The 27082-nt window shown below is 43.1% G+C and overlaps 1 protein-coding gene across 1 annotated transcript in view; it reads right to left on the bottom strand.

The window, feature by feature from the left end:
* Window positions 1-27082, bottom strand: part of Mthfd1 (methylenetetrahydrofolate dehydrogenase (NADP+ dependent) 1, methenyltetrahydrofolate cyclohydrolase, formyltetrahydrofolate synthetase) — a 92035-nt gene that overhangs the window by 24093 nt on the left and 40860 nt on the right. The window contains exons 3-16 of the mRNA XM_013015175.1: window positions 26565-26624; window positions 26123-26176; window positions 23594-23730; window positions 23345-23445; window positions 20423-20559; window positions 19176-19287; window positions 14518-14645; window positions 13779-13876; window positions 13335-13508; window positions 8636-8772; window positions 6199-6245; window positions 4878-4985; window positions 4481-4555; window positions 1347-1449 (exon numbers count right to left, since the gene is read on the bottom strand). Of these exons, the coding sequence (XP_012870629.1) occupies window positions 1347-1449; window positions 4481-4555; window positions 4878-4985; window positions 6199-6245; window positions 8636-8772; window positions 13335-13508; window positions 13779-13876; window positions 14518-14645; window positions 19176-19287; window positions 20423-20559; window positions 23345-23445; window positions 23594-23730; window positions 26123-26176; window positions 26565-26624 (1471 nt within the window). The remainder of the gene's footprint in view (window positions 1-1346; window positions 1450-4480; window positions 4556-4877; window positions 4986-6198; window positions 6246-8635; window positions 8773-13334; window positions 13509-13778; window positions 13877-14517; window positions 14646-19175; window positions 19288-20422; window positions 20560-23344; window positions 23446-23593; window positions 23731-26122; window positions 26177-26564; window positions 26625-27082) is intronic.

The raw sequence follows: 27082 nt of genomic DNA on the forward strand, positions 1-27082 counted from the left end.
CTTTCTTGCCCGGGCTGGCTTTGAACCTCGATCCTCAGATCTCAGCCTCCTGAGTAGCTAGGATTACAGGCGTGAGCCACTAGCACCCGGCAAGAAGCATTATTTTTAAGGCATGTGCTAATTTGCCAAGTTTCTTTCCATAAATTCTATAATTATTTAAGATCCATGAGCAGCGTCTTTGGCAGTGCTCTTAAGTGAAGCTTATTAGTTTCCCCAAACTATGATGTCTAGTTTCCTGTAACTCATTTTTCTATATAAAATAGTAGGTGCACTCTTTTGTTCATTTTTCATTTTCTTTTTGGTCTCTGCTACCTTAGAAAACATGAACATGCCCCCCCCCCCACACACACACAGATGGAAAAATAGCTGGGCATGCTTGGCACACATCTATTATCCTAGCACTTGGAAGTCTGAGGTAGAAGGATTAAGTGGTGGAGGACAGCCTGGACTAAATAGCAAGAACCTATCACAGAAAGAGAGAGAGAGAGAGAGATAATTTTTCAGATGGGTCTTTAGCTTATTCCTTATAAAATATTACTACTGAAACAAAGGAGAAATACAATTGTGGTTTGAGACATTAAGAGTGTCATATTTTTTCTGCTGGGGGTGTGGCTCAAGTGGCATAGCACCTGTCTAGGCCCTAAGTGCAAACTTCAGTAGAGAAAAAAAAGTGTCAGTTTTAAAAATGCCATTCCAGTTACCATGCCAATAAAAACTAGAAAAACATTCAGTAAACTGGCCTTTAGCTACATTTACATTACTAGATGAAGTTTCTTCTCTGCCGTGACATAAAATAGATGGATGTACTGTTGGTACAAAATAAATCTCAAAGCTATGCTAATTGTACAGATAGAAAAAGCAACATATGGTGGTGAAACCGGCGGCTCACTCACTAATTGCTAAGTACTTAAACCTTGCAGACTACCTAATTTGTTACAGGAGAATTTTCTTAAATAAGGTAAAAAATGTTTAGGCAAGCTGCAGAGCCATAAGAAAAATGAAATCATGGGTGCCAGGCAAATGTTCTGAGCAGCAAGGGCACATAATTCCAAGTGAATAATAGCTCCACTTCATGACAACTTGAACATTTTTTGATTTATGCATGAGCCTCCTTGAAACCACCTTCACCCTAATCAACACTGAACAGCCAGCAAAAAATGTTCAACCAAGAAAGACTGATAGGGGCTGATAAGGAGAGGCATTAACAGGCATGAGGAAAATGTGCCTTCATCATCTTGGCCATTTGTTAGCCATGAAACATTGACCCACATTTCAGCAATCTATCCGGAGGGTGTGGGGGTGTGATATAGCCAAGACACACGGGGTCCTGTCTGCTGCTCAGGTACCTCTTTGCCAAGTTATGGTTTCTGGGTCAATATCCAATCTTGCAAATTTGTTTATCTCTTCATCTGTCAACGTGGTAGGATCTGTCTTCTCAATGCCTAGTCTCTAAAGAAGAAGGAATTAAAACACAGTAAGACAAACAAGTAGAAATATCAAAACAAAACAAAACAAAACTGAATCTCTACACTGATTCCTTACCGGAATACTAACCACCTTTTATTGAGAAGGGCAATGGCAGTCCCTGGGCTAAGCGTGCAGGGCATCTCCTAGTCACATGTCACACGTGTACCAAGGCATTATGCACATTTGTCTTTGAAACTGAACACCAGAGACATTTCCTTACCCAGCCCTAAAAGACCACAGATTTCAACAAGTATTATTATAATGAACTTCCCAAGTCACCAAACCAAATATGTTGAAAGGCAATTACGCATAGCTTTTTAAATTGAGAAGGCTAATTTAAATGAAATTTTATGAAGGGCAGAAATGACTATTGATCAATAAAAATCAATGCAATCACTTTTACATGCTTTTTATGTGCTGTTGTACTCTTGCTGACTCCTTATTGTTTCAAAAGGCATAAAAAGGGTTTCCATTATCCTCATGGAATTTAGAAATCCTATTTACAGTCTGCAGGTCATGTCCCTAAAGGGAAAATGCCTGCAAAGTATGTTCCTCTTTTCTTGTAACTCCTGGTAGCTTTGACCAGCAAGATCTTCTCTGCCCACAGCTGGCATCCTGTGCTAGTCAGACTTGTCCTGAAACCTCACAGATGTATGCTTCCAGAGCTGGCTGCTCACGGCCTTTAGACAGCCTATGAACCTAGAGCAGACACTGCTCACGGAAACCATCAAAAATCACCTTGCCAAAAATCTGCCATTGGCAACCCACTTTCCACTGAGCACCCTGTATGCATCATGGTGAAATGATGCAATGGGAACGCCTGGGAGAGAGGGAGGGAAGGAGGCCTGGTTCGAACTCTATCTCTAGATAGAACTGAGGACTACAGGTAGTCTCTCTAGATGGTATTGTAGGGATACTGGAGACTTGGGCAAGGTATTTGGTTTAAAATTCTAGAGAGATATTCCCCTCTCCACAAAGACTGCTGTAATGAAGAGTAACTACTGATTTGCCTGACGTATAGGATTTGTGAGTGTGCATACAAACCTAGTATCAGCCAACGAAGATTAAATAGCTTCAAGACCAGTTGTGCTCAATAGTTCAAACACAAATATAGATAGAACTGTAACCAATTACAGCAATGTGCCCATCTGGGTAAGGGGAGCTCATGACACTACTCTTGTAGCATCAAACTATAAAGTTGCATGAGTGAAGGGCAGTTCAGTGGTAGAACAGTGTAGTCAGTGTGCATAAGACTCTGGGTTCAATCCCCAGCCCTCATGCACACACGCACACGTGCGCACACACACACACACACACACACACGTTATAAAGAATTAAACTATTATTGGCCCCAAGCAGTACATAGTATTTATTGCATGCTTACAAGTGTGATGCTGACCAAAAAAGACACATGCATCTTTCCTTCCTTCTATAGTGATATATATAAATGCATCTTTGAATTTTAATTACATCCTCTACCAACTCCCCTTGCCATCCGCTATGTGTCCTGAAGCACTGCAGTGCTGTGCTTCTGAGAATGTCTTGCAAATGGAAGTGTACACTACACAACTTCCGGAGACCGGCATCATCCGCTCAGGGTTGCCTCTCATACTGATCCAAGTTGCTTTGTCTATCAGTAACTCCTTACTTTATATTGGACGGATGTAGTATATTCCTCTATTAAAGGGCATTTAGATTACTCTCAGATTTTGGAAATTATTCACAGAGACACTAAAAATATTCCAGTAGAGATTTTTTATGTGAGCATAAAATTTCATTTTTCTTGGATAAAAGCCAAGGAGTGAAATTTCTGGGTCATGTGGTAAAGTGTACACGGAATGGCTTTGTGTTTGCTGTAGAAAGTCATAGTATAAAAGCAATCACTAACTCCTCACCAAAGTCCTTTGTCTTTGGTGGGAAAGGTTAAGTATTACTGGCTTCATTTTATACATGAGTAAACAGAGAGATAAGTCACATAACAAATCGGCTTAAGATCCTAATGTTGGGGAGTACAGAGGTTCAAACTAAGGGCTCTGTATTATCACAGTGGCATCCTGACTTACCCACATTATAATAAATCAGGCAGTGTGCAGTGGCTCACACCTATAATCCTAGCTATGCAGGAAGATCATGGCTCAAGGCCACCCTGAGGTGGGCGCTGCCCCTCAGCTCTTCAACTCAAGGTGAGCGCTCTACCACTTGAGCCACAGCACCACTTCCAGCTTTTCTGCTTATGTGGTACTAAGGAATCGAACCCAGGGCCTCATGCATGCCAAGGCAAGCACTCTACCACTGAGCCACCTTCCCAGCCCCAGCAAGACCTTATCTTAAAAAAATAAAGAAAAAAAAAAAAGGCTGAGAGTATAGATCGAATGGTAGAGCATCTGCCTTGGAAATGCAAATGTCTTGTAAATGTACTGAGTTCAAGTTCTAGCATCACCTAAACAGGTGTAATTCAGAAATAAATGAGAAAAGAAACAGCACCACTGATCTTTGTCACCTATGATTAGACTATGATCATTGGGTTTTGGTTTTGCTTTTGTGCCAGTCATGGGTCACAAAGCAAGGTAGGTCAGGGAATTAAATGAGGAGGAGATGTCATGGAGTAGTCACCAAGTTTGTAATGTTTTCTGCTCCAAGGCTCTCTGTGCCTACTTATCTGAAATAGTGAATAATTTGTGTGCGTGTGTGTGTGTGTGTGTGTGTGAGTGCTGGTACTGGAGCTGAACCCCAGAGTCTGGATGTTGTCCTTTAGTTTTTCTGCTCACGGCTGGCATTCTACACCTTGAGCCATGGCTCTACTTCTGGTGTTTTGTGTTCATTGGAGTTAAGAGTCTCACAAACTCTCAGGAAACTTCTTGGGCTGGCTTCGAATTGCAATCCTCAAATCTTACGGTTCTGAGTAGACTATGATTATCGTTACAACTGGATCCAAAAACTAAGGTGAGTTTTACCCATTTATCACTTGCCAAATTCACAGACTAGCAAAAATTACGAAGAAAAAAAAGCTTACCTGTAATCTTCGAATCTGGATATCAGAGAACTTTCTCACTCCATTTACTGATGGCACCAAACGATTAAAGAGAGCCTTCAAGAAAAGGAGAAAAATGGCCTTTTAAATGAGAGGAATCCCACTGTCTTGCTTCCTGTCATAGCACCCTAGGGAACAAGGCTTAATTCAGGAGCTTCTGCCTTTTCAAAATTCCTCTTGCAGGCTAGGTGTAATGGTGCACACTTGTAGTCTTGGCTACTAGAGGGGCTGAGCTAGTCTGATTGCAAGTTTGAGGATAACTTAGTGAAATCCTGTCTCAAAATGGAATAAAAAGGCTGGATATATAGCACATCATGTACAAGGTCCTGGGTTTCATCCCCAGTACTGAAAAACAAACAAACAGTCCTCTGCACTCTACCTTGTCTGTCTGAGTCAGTTCATGGAACATTCGAGCATCAATGGCTGCAGCAACGAGGTTGTTAGCGGCAGTGATGGCGTGGATGTCACCAGTGAGGTGGAGATTAAACTGCAAAAGAACAGAAGCCATGTCAGTCTTCAGCTGATGAGTCTTTTCAACTCCATTCTATGGAGACCAAATCAAAGACACCTGGCATCTGTCCACAAAGCAATATCTCTCAAACACACAACTGGCAGTTTCTCCAAAATGACATGTCCAGAGAGCACAAGTGCATGATGGGGATTAAGAGCCATGAGGATTATTTGTTTTTTTTGTTTTTTGTCGGTCGTGGGGCTTGAACTCTGGGCCTGGGCGCTGTCCCTCAGCTCTTCAGCTCAAGGCGAGCGCTCTACCACTTGAGCTACAGCGCCACTTCCGGTTTTCTGGTGGTTTATTGGAGATAGGAGTCTCACGGTCTCTCCTGCCCAGGCTGGCTTTGAACCTCGATCCTCAGATCTCAGCCTCCTGAGTAGCTAGGATTACAGGCGTGAGCCACCAGCGCCCAGCCCATGAGGATTATTGAGGATACACTCACATCCTTTAGGCAATGAGCAAGAGGAGGTGCACTGCAGCAGCTCCAGCTCCATGTTCATACATTGCCTGCATTTCTGTCATTAGGACTTTGAACTCACTGTGGGCCAGTGCTTCTCAATATCATGTTTCATTTGTTCACTGGCTTAAATGATTATTCCCACTGAAAGCCAGAATTTGAAACCAAGCGGTGTCATAATTCTATGAATTAAAATGTTTCCCCTTATGTTGCTTCTGTTCATAAGTTATTTTTCTATTAAAAATTTTCAAAACAAAAGTTTAATCTTGTTAGGCATGGTGGTACATGCCTATAATCCCAGCACTTGAAGGCTGAGGCAGGAAGATCTTGAGTTTGAGTCAGCCTGGCATAAATACTGACTAGAAGGCCAGCCTAGATAGACTACTTCGTGAGACTCAGTATCAAAAAAACAAAACTATGCCAGGCGCTGGTGGCTCACATCTATAATCCTAGCCATCAGGAGGCTGAGATCTGAGAGTCACAATTCAAAACCAGCCAGAGTCTGTGAGACTCTTATCTCCAATTAACCACCAGAAAACCAGAAGTGGAACCTTAAGCAAAAGAGCTCAGGGACAGCACCCAAGCCCTGTATTCAAGTTGCACAACCAAAATCAACAGCAACAAAAAAAGCTAAATTAAAACCAACCAGTAAAAAGACCCTCCTCCTGCCCCCCCCAAAAAAAACAAACCCACAAAACTTAATCTAATTCAGCCAAATCTGGACTACCTTACCTCTTCCATAGGAATGACCTGGGAATAGCCACCTCCTGCAGCGCCGCCTAGGGGAAAGATCAACCATAGGGACAGATGGTAAGTATTCTTCCATGACTTGGAATCCAAATAAAAACAAATTGATTTTTATAACTATTAGGCATGTCATTTGTTTACTTTTTACAACCATTTGGATAGATTTGATTAAGAGTTTTATAATTTCCTTTACCATGCTAAAATACTTGATCTTGTTCATGCTGAATAGTTTCTCAATTGAGATCCCAGTTTAAATGACAAAACCATGAACACATGCATACATACCTACTCATTATCTTTAGAAATAGGTTCCCTGTGATTCCTAACATGTTAAAAGATCCAGCTGACAGTTACATAAAGGCAAGGCTGTTCAATTCCTACTCTTACAAAGCTACGCTGGTTAAAAAAAAAAAAAGAGAGAGAGAGAGAGCAATATTTAAAGTACCCATGCCTCACACAAATTCCAATTCTTCTCAACTTAAGAGACATAGATTAGAAAACTAACTGCAAGGGCTGGGAAGGTGGCTCAGTGGTAGAGTGCTTGCCTTGCAAGCATGAGGCCCTGAATTCGATTCCTCAGCACCACATAAGCAGAAAAAACTGGAGGTGGCGCTGTGGCTCAAGTGGTAGAGCGGGACAGCGCCCATGCCCAGAGTTCAGGCCCCATGACTGACAAAAAACAAAAAAAGAAAGAAAACTAACTGCAACTGTTTCATTTGGATTATCAACAAAAGGCCCAGTAAAAATGTTCAATTCAAACCATATCATTGGTGAGACACATGTGAACTTGGAGCACAGATTTTATTTTTGTGAGGCAGAGGCCAGGCAGTGAGGGAATTTGCAAGAGGAAAAGGAGACCAATGGGTTCAGTAAGCAGCCCAGGGGCAGGGCTCCTTCAAGTTCAAAACCAGAATGAAGTCTGTACCTTCACAAAGTTGGCAGGAGAGCAGGTGGACCAGGTGTCAACCTTTGTAGTAATTACTGGAGTAAGTACAATGTGATACCCTGTCACTGAGCCAATAATAAAGCTAACTCCAAGAACCTTTGATGATTAATAAATACAGTTTTGATTACAAGGGCATGTTTGGAGCTAGGTGCATAGCTCAGGGGTAGTTGTCTTGTATGAATAAGGCCTTGGTGTTCAATACCAAATACCACAAAAATAAATAAATGTTCTGAAAAAATTTTTTTAAACAAACAAAAAAGGAGCAGTGAACTGCCAATGATTCACGTTTGTCATTCTAGTTACTCAGGAGGCTGAGATCTGAGGATCATGATTCAAAGCAGCTGGTAAGATCTGTGAGATTCTACGATATACTCCCCAAAGCCAGAAGTAGAGCTCTGACGCAAGCCAGAGCTCTAGCCTTGAATAAAAGAAGCTCAGGAATAGCACTCAGGACCTGAGTTCAAGCCCCAGGACCAGCATGCCTGTGCATATGTGTACATACAACGCTCGTACGTGTGTGCGCGTGTGGGAACACACACACACACACACACACACACACCTATTTACTTTCTAGATTAACAAGCTAGTGGCTCATGCCTGTTATCCTAGTAACTCAAGAGGCTGAGATCTCAGATCAGAATCTCAGTTGGAAGTAAGTCCAGACAAGAAATTCCCTGAGATTCTTATGTCCAATTAACCAGCAAAAAGCTAAAATGGAGTTGTGGCTCAAGTGTTAAGAGCACCAGCCATGAGAGAAAAAGTTAAGGCACAGCTCCCAGGCCCTCCGTTTAAGCCCTAATACCAGCATACAGACACACAAAAGGATAGTAACACTATCTCATATGGTAGAACAAAATGAAATACATATAAACTGGTTGGTATAGTATTTTGCACAAAGCAGTAAGAGTAGGCTTTTCTGTTTCCTATCAGAGAGGAGAGCCCTGCCTGTGTCTCAGCATCATCATGAACCAGTACTAGAACTATCTCTTTTTTTTTTGTTTTTGTTTTTTGGTCAGTCATGGGGCTTGAACTTGGGGCCAGGGCACTGTCCCTGGACTTCTTTTGCTCAAGGCTAGCACTCTACCCCTTGAGCCACAGTGCCACTTCCAGCCTTTTCTGTGTATGTGGTACTGAGGAATTGAACCCAGGGCTTCATGCATGCTAGGCAAGCACTCTACCACTAAGCCAAATTCCCAGCCCACCTATCTTCATTGTTAATGTGATAGTAAACTACTAGGGTCAAACAGAGGCACCTCCAGTTGCATATTCCCCACCCAGGACAATCGCTGTGCAATAGCAAAGTGACAGGAATAGGGGTGATGACATGAAATCACGTATCAACTGTGTCACTACTGTGTGCTGTAAGAGGACCTTCCAGGCCTCCAGGGGAAGCGAGGGCCCTAGAGTCCTCCCTGGGATGGGTCTGGGTGGACTGAGGGGAGGCAGGCACTCTACCCAGTCTAGCCCAGCAAATACCTTTTATTCCAAAGGTTGGGCCTTGAGAAGGCTGTCGCACACAGGCGAAGACATTCTGATAGAGGTGGGCCCCGAGGGCTTGCACCAGCCCGATGGTGGTCGTGCTTTTTCCTTCTCCCAGGGGTGTTGGAGTTATTCTTCAACAGGAAAGCAAAAGAAGAAAAGGTTTATAGAATTGAGTTTTCTGAATCATGAAGTCAGATGCAGCACACCCCAGAGAATGACCTGCCCCTGATCCCGTGGGGAGCATTTGGCATTTGCTCTCCATTAGCTTTTCACTGATGGCTGGCCCTCTACTACTTGAATCGAACCCCCAGTCCTGCTTTTTGGCTATTTAATTGGAAATGGGGTCTCCCAGACTTTCTGCCCAGCTGGCTTCAAATCACACCTTGGCTTTGAACCACAACCTCAAGCACTTGGCAGAAAATGGGTCTTAATCTATACAAAAAGAAAGAAGATCAGGGGCTGGGAATGTGGCTTAGTGGTAGAATGCTTGCCTAGCATGCATGAAGCCCTGAGTTCATTTCCTCAGTACCACATCAACAGAAAAAGCCGGAAGTGGTGCTGTGGCTCAGTTGGTGGAGTGCTAGCTTTGAGCTAAAGCAGGTCAGGGACAGTGCCCAGGCCCCAAGTTCAAGCCCCAGGCCTGGCAAAAAAAAAAAAAAAAAGCATCAGGGAAGGCATTGCTGTGGAAATAACTTCCTGATCTGCTCTTCTTAGCCATTAAAATGTTTCCACTCTTCTTTCCTTTTCTTTATGTCTCTTGGACTTTCCTGCACAGGCTGTCTTTGAACTACATTCCTCAGATCTCAACCTTCTAAGTAGCTAAGATTATAGGCACAAGCCACCTGTGCCCTGTTTCAACTCTTACTTCTTGGCTGTACTGGTTTTGGCTTTGAACTCACTAAGATTGGAACCTACTGCATTTAATTATAACATCTTTTTCCTTCAGGGAGGGCTTTGGGTACATCTATTTCCTCCCATTGACTCCTGTCTCCTGAGTTTTCTGTAGAGCAGCAAGCTCTGTGAACCTTAAATTCCAGTAACATAAATACCCCTGCCCCCTATCTTCAGGGAGGATTTGAATTTAGGGGCTCTTATGTTTCTCATGTTTGGCTGCTTTGTGAATTAAACTCTTTCCATGCTTTCTGAGTGGAAGCCAGTCAGAGATGAGCCTTGTATGGGAATGCTATACCTAAAAGATGAGTCAAGACTGGCCACTGTCTGCTATTAATATCAGAATTTATAAACTTGCCTCAAAAAAAAAGGGTAGAGCCGGGCGCTGGTGGCTCACGGCTGTAATCCTAGCTACTCAGGAGGCTGAGATCTGAGGATCGAGGTTCAAAGCCAGCCTGGGCAGGAGAGACCGTGAGACTCCTATCTCCAATAAACCACCAGAAAACTGGAAGTGGTGCTGTAGCTCAAGTGGTAGAGCGCTCGCCTTGAGCTGAAGAGCTGAAGGACAGTGCCCAGGCCCAGAGTTCAAGCCCCACGACCGACAAAAAAAAAAAAAAAAGGGTAGCTAGGAATTAACATTAATTATTCAGACTGGACTACAGTTCTTACAGTTTCCTACTGCTGGCTATTCTCACGCCTGGCCCCATGACCCCCATGTGTTGTTCTCTTCCTGTAAGTTCTTCCTCTGCCCAAAATCTATATATATATCTTTTCTATAACTCAGCTCCAATCTTACCTGTCAACATTCCTAATGTTGACACTTACTGTACCCTCCATAGAGCCTCTTAAACCACTTGGATCCATACACGGACTTTATCTAATGGGACAACCTTGTAGGGGAGGGAAATTATTTTCTTCTTTTACCTCCAGAGCTTTTAGCTGGGATCCCTATAGTGAAAGATAAACCAGCAAGAAAAGATGCACAAGTATAATCTCAGCAGTCAGGAGGCTGAGGCAGGAGGATTGAGAATTTCAGGCCAACCTTGACTATATGGTAAGTTCAAGGCCAGCTTGGAATATACAACAAAACTCTGTCTCTTAAAAAAGAAACAGGCCAGGCACCTAGTTACTGAGGAGGCTGAGATCTCAGGATTGTGCTTCAAAGCCGGCCTGTGAGTCTCTTATCTCCAATTAACAACCAGAAGTGGCGCTGTGGCTCAAGTGGTAGAGCACTTGCCTTGAGTTGAAGAGTTCAGGGATAGTGCCTAGGACCAGAGTTCAAGCCCCACAACCGACTAAAAAAAAGAGAAAGAAACAGAAAAAAGAAAAAGCCAAAAGTGCTATAAGACATCTTCTAAGAGTTTTAGTCATAATTAAAAAGAACAAAACAGGAATCTTTAACTCCCATGCATGAGGAAGAGGAAATGTTTTCTCCCTTTTTCTTTCTTTGTCAGTTATGGGGCTTGAACTCAGGGCCTTGGGACTGTACCTCGGCCTCTTTGTGCTGCAGGCTAATGCTCTACCAATTGAGTCACAGCAGCTCTTCCAGTTTTCTTTGTGGTTAATTGGAGATAAGAGGAAGATAAGAGTCTCACAGGGACTCTTTTGCCCAGGCCAGCTTGGAACTGTGATCCTTAGATCTCACCCTCTTGAGTAGCTAGGATTATAGACTTGTGTCACCAGTGCCTGGCTTGCTCCCTTTTTCTGTTTCTCCCTACCTGAACTCTGCTGCACTAAAATAAATCCTTGCTAAAGCTTAAAAAACAAAACAAAACAAAACTATTATACTTTAGGTTTTTTTGTTTTTACTGGTCATGGGACTTGAACTCTGGGCCTAGGCGCTGTCCCTCAGCTTTTCAGCTCAAGGCCAGCACTCTACCATTTGAGCTACAGAGCCACTTCTGGTTTTCTAGTGGTTTATTGGAGATAGGAGTCTCGCGGTCTTTCCTGCATGGGCTGGCTTTGAACCGTGATCCTCAGATCTCAGCCTCCTAAGTAGCTAGGATTATAGGCGTGAGCCCCCGGCGCCCAGCTCTATTATACTTTAGTTCTTACCGTACAAAGCAAATATATTCACTTTTCGCTTCCTTATTGAAAATATTATAATTTCAGTTTCTCAAAAACTATCTTTAGCTAGATATAGTGATGCTCATCTATAATTCAATCATTCAGAGGCTGAAAAGATCATCATGAGTTTTAGGCCAGCCTGGACTACATACATAGCAAGATCTTGTCTCAATAACAAGGCATAATGGACTGGGAAGGTGGCTTTGTGGTAGAGTGCTTGCCTAGCATGCATGAGGCCCTAGATTTGATTCTTCAGTACCACATAAACACAAAAAGCTGGAAATGGTGCTGTGACTCAAATACTAGAGTGCTAGCCTTAAGCAAAAGAAGCTCAGGGACAGCACCCAAACCCTGAGTTCAAGCCCCAGGATTGGCAAAAACAACAACAAAAACAAAAAACAAGGCAACAGCTGGGCGCTGGTGGTTCATGCCTGTAATCCTAGCTATTCAGGAGGCTGAGATCTGAGGATCACAGTTCAAAGCCAGCCCAGGCAGGAAAATCTATAAGACTGATCTCTAATAAACCACCAGAAAACTGGAAGTGGTGCTGTGGCTCAAGTGGTAGAACGCTTGCCTTGAACTGAAGAACTCAGGGACAGGGCCCAGGCCCAGAGTTCAAGCCCTGTGACCAACAACAAAAAAAGTAAATAAAATAAAATAGCTGGGGGCTGGTGGCTCATGCCCATAATCCTACTCAGGAGGCTGAGATCTGAGGATCACAGTTCAAAGCCAGCCCAGGCAGGAAAGTCCGTGAGACCAACAAAATAAATAAATAAATGCATAAATTTTAAAAAATAACAAGGCAGGGAAGGATCGGGTAGGGGGCAGGGTATGGGAAGGGGAAACAAAGGAGGAGGCAACAATACTTGATAAGAAATGTACTCATTATCTTGACCATGTAATTGTAACCCCTCTGTACGGTACTTTCACAATATAAATAAATAAATAAATAACAAGGCAACAACAAGCTAATTTTTGGGATCAGGGGTGTAGCTCAGTAGTAGATCAATTGCTTAGTAAAGTAAAAAACAAAACAAAACAAAGCCAAAAACCCTACCTTTTATTTTTAACTTAGTGACGTATATCAGCAATAAAAATGACTGTTCAGAAGAGGCACTGATCAGGGCTGGGAAGGTGGCTCAGTGATAGAGTGCTTGCCTTGCATGCATGAGGCCCTGGGTTCGATTCCTCAGCACCACATAAACAAACAGAAAAAAGCTAGAAGTGGCGCTGTGGCTCAAGTGGTAGAGAGCTAGCCTTGAGCTGAAGAGCTGAGGGATAAGCCCAGTCCCAGAGTTCAGGCCTCATGACCGGACCCCCCCCCCAAAAAAAAAAAAAAAAAAGAAGAGGCACTGATCTTGTTTAACAGCCCAGGCAGCAAAGTCTGTGAAACTCTTATCTCCAATTAACAACCAGAAGTGGCGCTGTGGCTCAAGTGGTAGAGTGCTAGCCTTGAGCAAAAGAAGGTCCAGGGCAATGCCTAGGCCTTGATTTCAAGCCCCAGAACTGGTGAAAAAAAAAAAAAAGGTCCTATCTTAAAACTGAACTATTTTCCTATGTTACTTTGACCAATTTTCTCATCTGTGTCTTCTACTCTTATTTACCTCACAGGGTTTCTGTAAGGATCAATAAACTGCTAAAGCCAAATTAAGGGTACCTCTACCTATGCAGACTAAATGCAAATACAGCCACCAATGACAGCAATAAGATGAGTTAAACAAGAGCAGATGCATACCCCGTCACCACCACATATTTCCCATCGGGCTGGTGCTTCAGGCGCTCCAGTGCGGACAGCAGAACTTTGGCCTTCGTTTCACCATATAATTCTACCTCTTCTGAGAGCAGGCCAATTTCTCGAGCCAAGTTACCAATGGGCTTTGGTTTGCAAGAACGTGATATATCAATGTCACTTTTAAAAACACAGAAGACAGGTTATCAATCTTTATTCACTGACTTGAACCCCCCTCCCACCCACAGATGCACTTTCAGTAGGAGCAATACATATATATACACACGCTTTCTGTCAGCTAAAAACCAGTAAGTCACAGGGTTAAAGGCTTTTTTTTTTAATTGTACTGAAGTGTGAAGTCAGGGTCCTGTGCCTGCTAACTGGTGCTCTACCACTTGAATTACATCCAGCACAGCAATGAAGTTTTAAATCAAGAAAATTCATTTTTACCTTGGAACAGGTGTCTTCAGGTTAAGGCTGTTATACTGGATTGCCCATTTTCCGGGTTTAAATTTCTCCAGGAAACGCTGTGCACTCTCGACTGTGCTCTAAGCAAAATAACATAGAACTCAGAACAGGTGGGCTGGGAAGGTGGCTCAGTGGTAGAGCGCTTGCCTTGCATGCATGAGGCCCTGGGATCGATTCCTCAGCACCACATAAGCAAAAAGAAAAAAGCCGGAAGTGGCGCTGTGGCTCAAGTGGTAGAGCGCTAGCCTTGAGCTGAAGAGCTGAGGGACAGCGCCCAGGCCCAGAGTTCAGGCCCCACGACCGGACCAAAAAAAAAAAAAAGAACTCAGAACAGGTGACTCCAGTTTCAAAATCCAGCTCACTCCAGTTCAATCTCAAAATGAGCTGCTTCATTGTTATTTCCATCCAGTTCTAGGTTGAATCCACATGTACCTCCTACCACGCTCAGGGACGCTCGTCCCTTCCGGCACAAGCGAATATGTCACAGACCATGCATAGCAAAACAGACCTAGCCAAGGGAGCATGCTTCTGCTTTTCTGTTTTCAAAGTTACAGTATTCTGAAGGAAATAAGAATTGTGCCATTTCCTCAATGAATGTGATTGATACTATTTTTCTCTTTTCCTTCCACAAATTCACTTTTTCTCTCTCTAACTTCTGTTAATGGTGTGTCTCCTGGCAGCCAAGTAGGATTCCATTAGTCTTTAGAATAATCACAAGTACCTGCATCAGCATGGCCACCGTCATGGGCCCCACACCACCAGGGACAGGCGTGATGAAGCTTGCCCTCTCTTTGGCCTCCTCATACGCCACATCGCCCACAACTTTCTTTCCACTTGATTTTGTATTATCTGTACAAGAACAAAGATAAAAGTAGACCCTCAGACTTGAAATCCTGCTGTTCATCGCCAATTTAAGTCATCAGTTATTGTAGTTTGTCCCCAAAACTAAAGAGAATTTTAGAGTATGTTAGTTGTACTAGGCTCAAGTACCTTCTTTACTTAGAAGCTACAACTTGTAGCTCAGGGGTACAGCACCAGTTTAGTGTGTGCAAGGGTTTGGGCTCAATCTCTAACCCTGGTACCTGATCTAAAGTGTGTTCTATCTCCAATTGAGAAAATTGTATTACCCATAAAAATCCACAAAATATGTAAGTGGTTTTTCAGAATCTGGAGAATCCTTTTGTAGGTCCTCAGGTGGCAAATAAATACTGTTTTTTATTCTTAAAGCCAACTACCCAGTATATAATAAGTACCTTTTATAATGTTAATTTGCCAAGGCCTACAAAGGAATTTTTTTTTAGAGCACAAAGCTCCAACTATGTCACAGCTGCCAGATACCGTTTCTACAGCAACTGTCAGCAGCCTGTGAACTCCATGCATGAGCTGGAGGAACAATTCAACATCCAATTCCAAAGACGAGCAACTAGTTAAATGTATGCTAAAGGCAAAGAATATAATTACACTTCCCTTAAAAGGATACAAGAACAACTACAAATCTTAGCAGCAAAGAATAGCTATTCAAGAGAACAAAACCCAGTGATGCATCATGGCTCACTCACACAAAGAACATCCTACACTTGGCTCTGGTGCACTTCCGGGAGGGGCTGGGGGACAGGCCTCAGAGCAGTAAGGCTCTGAGTCAGGATCTGCTCACATCTTAGCCACAATCTTCTCTTTGAGAAGACCTCCACCTTGAGAGGAAGGTTCCAGGTGTAGCAAAAACCCAGAAGAGATCAAGACTCTGGGGTGAACTCTTTTACTGTCCTTAGCACTTGTGGGTTCCATATTTATCAACCAAAGATGCAAAGGGTTAACACTATGTAGCTCACCAGCTTGTGGTCAACCCAACAAGAAAGCAGGCAATTTGTTGAAACTGAAAAAAACGTTCACAAAACATAAGGGCTCTTCTTCCCATAATAGGTACCTAAAGCAATTTTTGGAGGGAGGTGGGCAGTGTCAGTCAGGGGCTTGAACTTTAGGGCCTAGGCGTTGTCCCTGAGCTTTTCTTACCCACCCCCCTCCACTCAAGGGCTAGTGCTCCATCATTTTGAATCACAGCAACGCTTCGGTGTTGTTTTATTTTCTGGTGGTTAATTGGAGATAAGTGTCTCATGGACTTTTCTGCCCACAAGGATGGCTTTGAAAGGCAATCCTCATATCTCAGTCTAAGTAGCTAGGATTATAGGCCACTGGCACCTGGCTTGCCAGTCCTGGGGCTTTAACTCAGGGCCTGAGCACTGTCCCTGACTTTCTTTTGCTCAAGGCTAGTACTCTACCACTTGAGCCACAGTGCCACTTCCAGCTTTTTTTGTTTATGTGGTACTGAAGAATTGAACCAGGGCTCCATACATTCTAGGCAAGCACTCTACTGCTAAGCCACAATCCCAGCTCCTAAGCTACTTTTTACATGCATAGAAGGAGTTGGTGACCTGGCAGGTGGCTCATGCCTGTAAACCTAGTTACTCCGAAGGCTGAGATTTGAGGATTATAGATCGAAGCCAGCACAGGCAGAAAAAACCCCAAGAGACTCTTATCTCCAATTAACCACTCAAAAACTGGAAATGGTGCTGTGGCCCAAGTGATAGAGCATTAGCCTTGAGCACAAAGAGGCTCAGGGACAGCGCCCAGGTCTTGAGTTCAAGCCCCACAACAACAACAAAAATGGAGGATCTGGTGAACATAACTCCTTGGGATGGCTTCAGGTTTCTAAAAGACTCTAAAACAGGAAAACTATATTAGAACATATACCCTCACAGCCTCAAGTCATTTAAAAATGTCAAGAAAATGCAGAATCTACATGAAGAATCAGTGTCAACAGAATAGTAACTTCTACATTTACATCAATGTATGAGACCTATTTGTAGGACTCCAGGTCTGTACCAGGTCTGTTTTTCTTCTCTCTCTCTCTCTTTTCCTTTGGTCAGAGAACAGGACTCACTCACTGGCTGGTGCTCTACCAAGTGAGCCATGCCTCCAACCATAGGGTTTTTTTCGCTATCTCTTATATCTAATGCTATGTATGGACAAGGCAGAAATATGATACAGAAAATGCAAGGATTTCAAGAGAATGAGCTTGAATGTCATATTCCAAATATTCAAAGTGAGGAGTTGTAGGAGAACAATTTCTTTATCACCCATTAGATAATTACACTACCAGAAAAATGAGTGATCAATTATGAGCTACTGTCTTAAAAGCTTGGTAGGGAGAGTGGGAGGGAGGTTAAAAACGGTGAGGACTTGACAGTGACTAACGCTTCTGGCAGCTCTGTCTACATTTCAAACTTGAGATGGGAAGGGAGAAAAAAGATTACTTTTGCTATAACTCCCTCAACAATTCAACAGATCTGAGTGCCAGCTGTCAGAGGGTGGGAAGCTGGACAGGGCAGCAGTGACCATGCCCATGAGGAGATGTCTAGCATGAAGGGCACAGGACATGAAACTTGAGACATATACAAGAAAAGAAATACCAAGTTCTTCAGGAAAAGAGGAAGGGACAAGGATTTTTCAGAAGATCACCACTGGCTGAAAAGAAATCAGACAAGGTTTGGAAAGAAGAACATACATTGTACATATAGAGAAGTTGGAGGAGGAAGAGCAGAAGGGTAACTTGGTGTAGCATGCACAAGGCCCAGGGTTTGATCTCTAGCACTGAGGGAGAAAGAAAGGGAAGGAAGGGAGGGAGGGAGGCTCACAGTTGAACTTTATTCAGTTGTGTAGCCCAAGGCATAGCACTGTGCTTGAGGCTCACAAGTAGGTGCTAAAATTTAAGAATGTTCCTTTCTTGAATTGATCAGGTATGTATACACTCATTGCTGTATTGGTCTTTGAATCTTATGTTTGAAAGAATGGTTGGCTCCTTAACTAGTGAGGTATGGGAGCTGCAAAGGTGAAGCCAGGTACATGGCAGGAGAGGAAAGTGATCCAGCTTACAACAGTTTAAACTAGGTGTCCATGAAGGACAAGCAAGATAAAAAAAAAGGTCACAGAAGTCGCTCAAGAGCCTATGAGGCAAAGGAATCTGGCAAGAGTCGTGGGAGGAGGCATAGGAGTCCGAGCCAGCAGGTGAGCCCAGCAAGGCAAAAGCAAGCCATGGGTTTGAGTAACGATCAGCAGCATGGAGGTAGACCAGGAAGAAACTGACAGTAGTCCATGAAGAGGAAAAGGTAATACTCAGAAGTTTCTCTGACAACAGAGAAGAGAGAAAAAGAATTTCTAAGTATTCCAAAATGGATACAATACAGAGAATGATTGGGAAGGAAATGAAAAAGCTTCAGCACTGCAAGGAGGAGGGATGACAATAGGAAAATGAGGAGTAATTTGGGATTGAGGATGCCACATACAGTTTTAGCCATGACTAAAAGGCTCAATTTATCTCCTCTGCCTAGAAAAAAGTCCTGGTCAAATCTGTTTTCTTCTTTTGGAAGTGGTGGGGATGGAACTTAGTGCATCACATGTGCAAGGCAGGTGCCCTACCACTGAGCTGCACCCTCAGCCCTTCTGGAGATGTCTTGTCAGGATGAGTCCCTCCTCTAGACTCCCGCAGCACTTGCAATGGAGGTCCACTCTTGCCTCTTACCTGTAGGGGTGGTACCTGAAACATGCATGGTACCAAACCATATGTAAACCAAACCATACGCATACACATATATATCTATGACAAAGTTTAATGTACTAAGCACACTTAGATTACCAATAACTAATCATGAAATGGAACCAACATAGCACTATGCTGTATTGAAAGTAATGTGAATGTGGTCTCTCTCAAAATATCTTCTACTTTCATCTTTTTTGCTTAAAGGAAGCACATTGACTGCTTCCCTCTGACATACCCAAACTGATGGTATTGTCATCCTTGCACTTTTGGGATGTGTTAAGTGAAACACTGCCGTGGTACACAGAGGGCTATTAAATGATTAACAGACAGGTTAAACTATTTAGTGTAGATTCAGTGGATGAAGGGATGATTCAATCCCAAGTAGGAACGAATCATTCATGTGCTTTAAACCACATGCCATTTCTTTAAAACCTGTGAGTTGTTTATTTTTGGAATTTTCAATTTCATATTAGACCATAATTGACTCTGGGTAACTGAAACCATGGGAAACCAAGTCCCTTTACTGTGAAAGGGGGGAACTCTACCACATTATGTAAATCCATCCATCTATCATCATTGTTAAGGTGAAGGAAGAGCCACACCGACACTAGGCCAGCCAGCCCGTAAGTGACAACTACTCTGATTACTAAGTGTGCACTCTTCAGGAAGTCGGTCTCTTGAAATCTCAGTTCTTCAAGCACAAATTAAGAGAAGAGGTTCTGTCTCAGGCTTCCTTTCCTTCCTGATGCTCTGCTAGAAACCATCATCCTCCCCCCAATAGCTACCTGGGACATAATTGATTCCACAGTCGATGACGATTGCTCCAGGTTTGATCCATTCCCCTTTTACCATTTCAGGCTGGCCAGTTGCCACCACCAGGATATCACCTTTGTTTACCTAGGGGAAGAGATTCAGACTTCAGAAATTAAATAACAAAAAGAATGATAAGCTGGGCACGATGGCTCTCACCTGTAATCCTAGCTACTCAGGAGGCTGAGAGCTGAGGATTGTGGGTCAAAGCCAGCCCAGGCAGCAAAGTCTGTGAAACTCTTATCTCAAATAAACCATTAGAAAACCAGAAGTGGCGCTGTGGCTCAAGTCGAAGAGCACTAGCCTTGAGCTGAAGTGCTGAGGGACAGAGCCCAGGCCCAGAGTTCAAGCACCACGACTGATCAAAAAAAAAAGCACAGAAAGGACATTTGTGAGCTGCTTAATGATCACCAGCTCTTAAAGCCTCAAATGAGAGCCACGTGCCAATCCTCCCAGGCTCACTCCTGCACACACATTTTAGGTAGTGAGGAGAGCAAGGAGACCTGCAGAGCAGTGGGGGCAGTGGCTTAGAGGGGGCTTGGCTTCTCTCTGCTTTCTCCCACACCCAAACGGTATTAACATAAGAGTGTGGACATGGGAGCATCGCTGGAACCTGACACAGGATCAAGAGCAGGTTTCTGCAGATGTCCACTGTTCACAGTCTCCTCTGAGGTACCGCCACCTCCAAGGCCACTACTGTCACACGTATGGGACATGTGGCAGGGAGGAAGAGTGCCTAGATTGTGGAGTCCCGTCTGCAATGAGACTGACCGGTATAGAAAGTATATGTGACAATGCATGCCTGTAATCTGAATAGCCGAACACCTGGGAAGTCGAGACAGGAGTGAGACTATTTGAAATAGTATAGGGGCTGGGAATGTGGCTTAGTGGTAGAGTGCTTGCCTCGCATGCATGAAGCCCTGAGTTCGATTCCTCAGTATCACATAAACAGAAAAAGCTGGAAGTGTTGCTGTAGCTCAAGTGGTAGAGTGCTAGCCTTGAGCAAAAGCAGCTCAGGGACAGTGCCCAGGCCCTGAGTTCAAGCCCCAGGCCTGACTGTAAGTAAATAAATAAAACAGGTAGTATACTGGCAGAATGAAGTCTGTATAAACTTGGACAAGTTTGTAACTGGAATGCTTCTTGTAAAAGGAAACAAACACAGCATAATTACAGGAGTTAAATGAGAGAATGAAGGTAAGATATCCTCCCACCCCCTTCTTACCTCTTCACCGAGATTGGCAGTCTTTGAGTGGCAGGTGGTCACCGTAGCATTATTCCACAGGAGCAAGTCATGCATGGGGGCACCAACTATTTTACTGCGCCCGACCACCACAGCATGCCTTCCAGCAATCTGCACCCCTGAAAGAAAAGCCAGCATGGATCAGATTGGAAAACATAGCTACCTCTCCTTCACATGCCACCTAAACAAAAAGTTAAGAGCAAGTGCATGAAAGCAGGTTCTTAGCATCAAACACAAACCCTCCTCAAAACACTCTGCTTTGCTAATATTTTCAGTTCTACGGGGCTTCTGCTAGATTGGGACTTGCACACTGTCCTTGTTTATGTGGGTTTTGGAGAGCAGCTTAGGCCAAGATCTATTCATTGACTCATAGAAGAGTGGGAAGAAATCCTACACTCAAAAAAAAAAGAAAGAAAGAAAGAAAAGAAACCCTTGCATACAGTTAAACAGCCATATGAAAGAAGTTATCAGATTAAATTACATGGGTAAAACAGTTATACCCACTAAGGTGTATGGAACAACACAGAAGTCAAGGCAATTAGATTGGTATCAGGTGTTTCTTCCAATGTTGGCAAATTTCTGCATGCAGTTCCTCATCCAAATTTCTCTTTTGATTTAGGACCTGAGCCATAGGATTACTTTCAGGGAAATATAATTGTAAGGGAAGGCTTCCTTTTTGGTGACTTAGCATCCATTATTCAGTTCTGACTTCAACTCTACTTCCCAGTAGTGACGAGGGTAAGCACCCATAGTGGACAAGTGTCTCTGTTCCATCTCTAGTCAATGAAAGCCATTCTATGTCTGTCAGGTACAGGACAGAATGAGGATGTCACTGCTTAGGGCCACCATGAAGACCCTGAGAATGAGCTGTCTACCAAGAAAAGGTCTTTAAGATGCTATCTAGACCCTCTACAGAGGACTGTGGACTCTTGCTTGAGGCAATTTGTTTCAATTATGTATCTTGTATAAAATCAATTTAATCAGAAAAAGACTAGCTTTTGCTTAATGTCCACATCATGATCATCTAGTAGTAATGACTTCAAAGTCTGAAGTATTTAAAAGGCATATTGGCCTGGGCTGGGGATGTGAGGACCTGGGCTTTATCACCAGCACTGGAAGGAGGGAAGGAAAAAGAAGAAGGGAGGGTGACAGGATGGGAGGGAGAAGGGAGGAAGGAAAGGCAGGAGGGAGTGAAGGAAGGAACATTCTATACTTTTTATGATTTTTTAGACTCAAAGCTGCCTGAGGGCAAAGGGTAACTTCACAGTGAAGAAGATAGAGTGGGAGCCGAGCATCGGTGGTTCACGCCTGTAATCGTAGTTACTCAGGAGGCTGAGATCTAAGGATCATAGTTCAAAGCCAGCCCAGGCAGAAAAGTCTATGAGACTCTTATCTCCAATAAACCACTAGAAAACTGGAAGCGGCACTGTGGCTCAAATAGAAGAGCGCTTGCCTTGAGCTGAAGAGTGCAGGGACAGAGCCCAAGATCAGAGTTCAAGCCCCACAACCGAAAAAAAAAAAAAAGAAGATAGAGTGGGAAGCCTACAGTATTGTCGTTCATAGGATTTGTTTTCATTAAGTGGTAACATTTGCTAAATATGCTGAAGAATATAAGTGACTGAACTGTCTGTCATAGCTGTCCCAAGGTTTCTGGTTTGACCTTTACTTGCTAACCACAGAAAAATTTCATTTAGGCTGTCAAAACTTTCTGCTTAAAACTTCTGACCTAGTTGTTCTTCCAAAAAAAAAAAAAATAACCTCTGTTAAAAGTATTTATAATGAGATGAAAATACCAAGGTACTAGCTATATAAGTGCAATACAGCCAACTGTGAAAGACATAACATGTCCTGCCATCTGTCTACTTTTGGAGCCACTCTGGAGATGCTAGATTCCTGGATGGGACTTTTCACTGTGTACACTTTTGTTGTTGTTCATGTGGCTCGAACTCACGGCCTGGGTGTGTCACTGAGCTTTTTTGTTCAAGGCTAGCCGCTACCACTTGAGCCACAACACCAGTTCTGGTTTTCTGAGTGGTTTATTGGAGATAAAAAGTCTCAAGGACTTTCATGCCCAGGCTGGCTTTGAACTGTGATCCTCAGATCTCAGCCGCCTGAGTAGCTAGGTATATAGGTGCAAGAGGTGCCCTGTACTGTGTACACTTTCATACATTTTGAATTAATATTACCATACACGATATATTTCCACAAAAATAAGGGCTTGATGGGGCTGGGAAGGTGGCTCAGTGGTAGAGTGCTTGCCTTGCATGCCTGAGGCCCTGGGTTTGATTCCTCAGCACCACATAAGCAAAAAGAAAAAAGCCGGAAACGGTGCTGTGGCTCAAGTGGTAGAGTGCTAGCCTTGAGCTGAAGAGCTGAGGGACAGTGCCCAGGCCCAGAGTTCAGGCCCCAGTACCGGAACTCAAAAACTGAGTTCAAATCTTGACTCTATTAGTCTCTCTTCATTTCTCTGAGCCTATTTCCCCTTCTTTCCCCTCTCTTCCTCTCTTCTTTTTAATGGTGATAGGGATCATATCCAGGGGCATATATATGCTGGTAGGCACTCTACTACTAAGCCATAGCCCCAGCCTTTGGTTTTTTAAAAGATCTTACCAGGCTGGCCTCAAACTCTCAACTTCCTTTCTCTTCCTCCTCAGTGCTAGGATTATAGGTTTGTGCCAATTCACCTACTCCCAAGCTTGTTATCTTATCTGTTAAATAACAATAGCACATACTTCATAGGTCTGTTGACAAAATTGAGAATTTAGGCAAAGCTCCTGAATAGGCTACCTTTCTAATCAAGCCCATTTACTCATGGTTCAGAGTATATTTCCCTCTATACCTCTACAAGTCAAGGTAGGCTCCAAGAAACAACTTTCCTGTTGTCTGAATGGTTGTTAATTTTACCTGTCTTCTTGATTAGTTCCAAGCATCCTTTAGGTGTACAAGGAATGAAACAGTCATTTAGATCACCTCTAGCAAGTTTGCCAGCACTGATACTTGTCAACCTGAAACCACAAAAGTAATCAAAAATAAAGGGAAATAAACATAATAGGTCTCTTTTCTTCTTTAGGAACAAATATGATGCATTCCCAAACTAGACATGTAGTCTAAATAAAACTGCACAGGACAATATAGAAAGAAAGCCACGCTCACCCGTCCACATCCTTTTCAGGTGCAACAGCATTGATGACCAATTCAGTGTTAATGGGATTCTCAGAATCTAAAGGCAGCTGCACTATGAATCCATGCACTGTGGAGTCTTCATTCAAGAATGTGATCTGCTTCAACACCTAAAAGTAATAGTAGCACATGCAATTTGTTACTGCATACAAGTCAAAAGAGGAAGAAACAACTTTCCAAGGAAAAGTCAAGCTGCCCTATTTTCCTTCAAGAGTTTCATTATTATAGTCCTGTCAGAATCTACGTTCCCCTTGAACCCTGAGGGAGATGCTGTCTTAACTAGAATATATCTGTTTGGATCCAAAATGTCCCCCTAATGATCCATGTGTTGTATTTTGGACCCCGGCCTGTGGCAGTCCTGACAAATGGGGGAGACCATAAGAAGGAAACTGAGCCCCTGGGAGAATGACTTTGAATAAGATACTGAGAGATGAACTCCCTCCCTCCCTCCTCTCAACTCCGACCCTTTCTCCCTCCCTTTCTCTGCTTCCTGGACACCATGAAGTTGAACAGGCTTCCTCTGCCATGTGCTCTGGCCACCATGGATTGTGCTGTCAGACCCAAAGTGACAGGCCAAATGACCATGGATTGGTAAGCCAAGCTCAGAGAGACAAATAGTACATGTTTTCTCTCATTTGTGGAAGCTAGATCTAATATACACGGGAACATGGTAAATTACACAGGATTCCAGGCATTCACACACAGTGAGAACAAAGGAGGGTACTCTTAGGGGAGGAACCCAAAAACATAATAAGGCTTCTACGCTTCAGATCATATAAAATAATATTTATTGAAACGAATTCCAGGAAATGGGAAAACAAAAACCATGGATTGAAACCTCTAAAACCCTGATCTGTAACAAATCTGAATTCCTCATAATGTAATTATTTTAGGAACAATAGGAACTGTCACAGCAATGAAAAACTGACTAACACAATCCTTCAGGTGTTTCGAAAACAATCTGCCAAGAAAGTCAACCTTAACAACTTATTACTGCAACAGCCCATGTCACAACCATGCAAATCATGGTAACAAGCAGTCCTTTTTGTCTCCACTTCCGTCATGGTGCCCATGACGAAGCTTGTGGTGAAAGAAAGAAACAAGTTCTGAATTCATCCATTTGAAGGTCAAACTCTGTAGCAGATACTATAGATGCTGCTAATGTCAAGCAGTTTTCTCAGACTGAATCAAAGTGAGTGGAAAAATCTAGGAATCCTGATGGAGAGGTCTCAACTATCAAAAGGATCAAAAGCAAGATCACCATAATTAGCCAGATGTGGTGGTATACACCTGTAATATCAGCACTCAGGAGGATTGCAGGCTCAAAGCCAACCTGAGGTACTCAGTAATCCCCTGTCTCAAGTAATAGATAGATAAATAAATAAATCAGTATGATTTACAAACTCTTTCAAAAATATTTGAGCCTTATTGCCAAAAAATATTTAAAGAATCATCTGAGTCATTAGTACATGGTTGCTAACTAGCAAGAATGTTAATTATAAATTATGTCACTTTGAAATTAATCCAGATGAAGATGAGGACTAAAACTCACTTCCCTAGAATACGAACAAGACTTGGAAGAACAACAAGAAAAGTGTCCAACAATGTTAAGTAATCCTTTAGGTAAAATGTTGTCCAATTTACATCTTACAATATGAAATGACAATACTGAATACTTGAAAAAAGGCTAGTTCTACCAAGTATTTCCTTTTAATTAAACGCAAAAGTGTGATAGGGTCCAGAGGTCCCCAGAGTAGCTAGCAAGGCATAAACATTTCCATGACTTCAGAAAGTTCTTTGCCTTCTGCTCTTCTTCAGTTAACCTCCCACCTACAGTTAACAGTTGTTCTGACTAATCACCACTGATTTGTTGTGCTTATTCTTTTTTGCAGTTTGTTTGCCTATGGTTGAACATCATATAAGTAGGATACATAAATGTTGTTTGTTTGTTTTGGTTTTTTTGCCAGTCCTGGGGCTTGAACTCAGGATCTGGGCACTGTCCCTGAACTTCTTTTTCTCAAACCTAGCATTCAACTACTTGAGCCACAGTGCCACTCCTGGCTTTTTCTGTTTATGTGATACTGAGGGATCAAACCCAGGACTTCATGTTCATGGCTAGCTCTCTACCACATGAGCCACAGCGCCACTTCTGGCTTACCCAGGTTTTCATACATGCTAGGCAAGCACTCTACCACTAAGCCACATTCCCAGCCTCCACAAGTGGTTTTTAAATTGAAGCCAATTACAGAACCAGTGGAGAAATTATAGAACGTTGGAGGAGCACCACAGATGATCTGGAAGCAAATGGTGCTGTGCTCTGACTTTGAGTATCAAATGTTGATGCCCAAGAACTTACCAGGCTCAAGAACCTTCTGGAGGTGGAGCTGGCAAAGAAAACATTACCTGCAAAATGTATCTTAGTCCCTAAAGTTCCAGTAAACCCACAAGCAGACAGGTCAGCGCTTCCGCTGCCCTCTTCACCCTCAGTTCATAAGGGCTCACCTCAGATTCTGTGGCCGTTCTTGGCAACTTAATGTGAGTGGCTTTGATCCCAACCTGTAAAAATGAATGTTTAAACAGGTAAGTAGAAGGAAAACTTTAGAGGTGAGTCCATTTCTTTTAAGAATGTGAATAAAACAACTGGTGTTAGGCATCACTTCACCCTAAGTGTTCAGAAGAATTCATTCCGCATTCAACCCACTCATCATTCACTGTCACTGGTCACTTGTGCACTTTACATTATTTCATGTCCACTATAACAGCTCTTTTGGAAGCAAGGACATCAATGAGAAAGCATCCAGGACAATCGAACACCACAAAACAGGTAAACTAATGTCTACTAGAAGCAGAAAAAGTGTTATGGGGAGGAGCCCAAAGGGTGAGGTATACATGTCAAAAATTGGGGTGCTGAGGAGAGTGACAGAAACACTGAGCAAGGCTTTACCTCTTCAGCAGCCTTCAACTTCGCATTTATATAAAGATTGGAATCATCTCTGTTGCCAACCTAGAATAACAAATACATGCAAATCAGACAATTAGGGAAAGGCAAAGTATATAGAAAAGCTTCTACAATTATAGTTTTGATAAAAGAAGCATCTGAGCTGTGTCACTCTAGGTACAGAGAATTTCTACAGGAGAAAAAGGAGGCTGTTGAGGCAGGCTTGGGGGATGAGTACAAGGGGCATTGTATCTGTACTCCTCAGAGTCCCACTGAAGCATGTGTCTGCAGGCATTGCTATCGGGGGGAGAACCACTGAAGCCCAGGAGCTAAAGGATCGCCTGGCCACAGGGTGAGACCCTACCTAAAAAAAATAAAGGAAGGAGGGGAGGGGCTAGGCCCTGTAGTACATGCTTGTCAACTCAGCCACCAGGGAGGCTGAGATTGAGAGAATTGCAATTCTAGGTCAGCCTGAGCACAAAAAGTTCAGGAGTCTCATCTCAACAGAAAAGGCTGTATGTGGT

This window comes from Dipodomys ordii, unplaced genomic scaffold (genome assembly GCF_000151885.1).
Source record: "Dipodomys ordii isolate 6190 unplaced genomic scaffold, Dord_2.0 Scaffold2, whole genome shotgun sequence".
NCBI lineage: Eukaryota > Metazoa > Chordata > Mammalia > Rodentia > Heteromyidae > Dipodomys > Dipodomys ordii.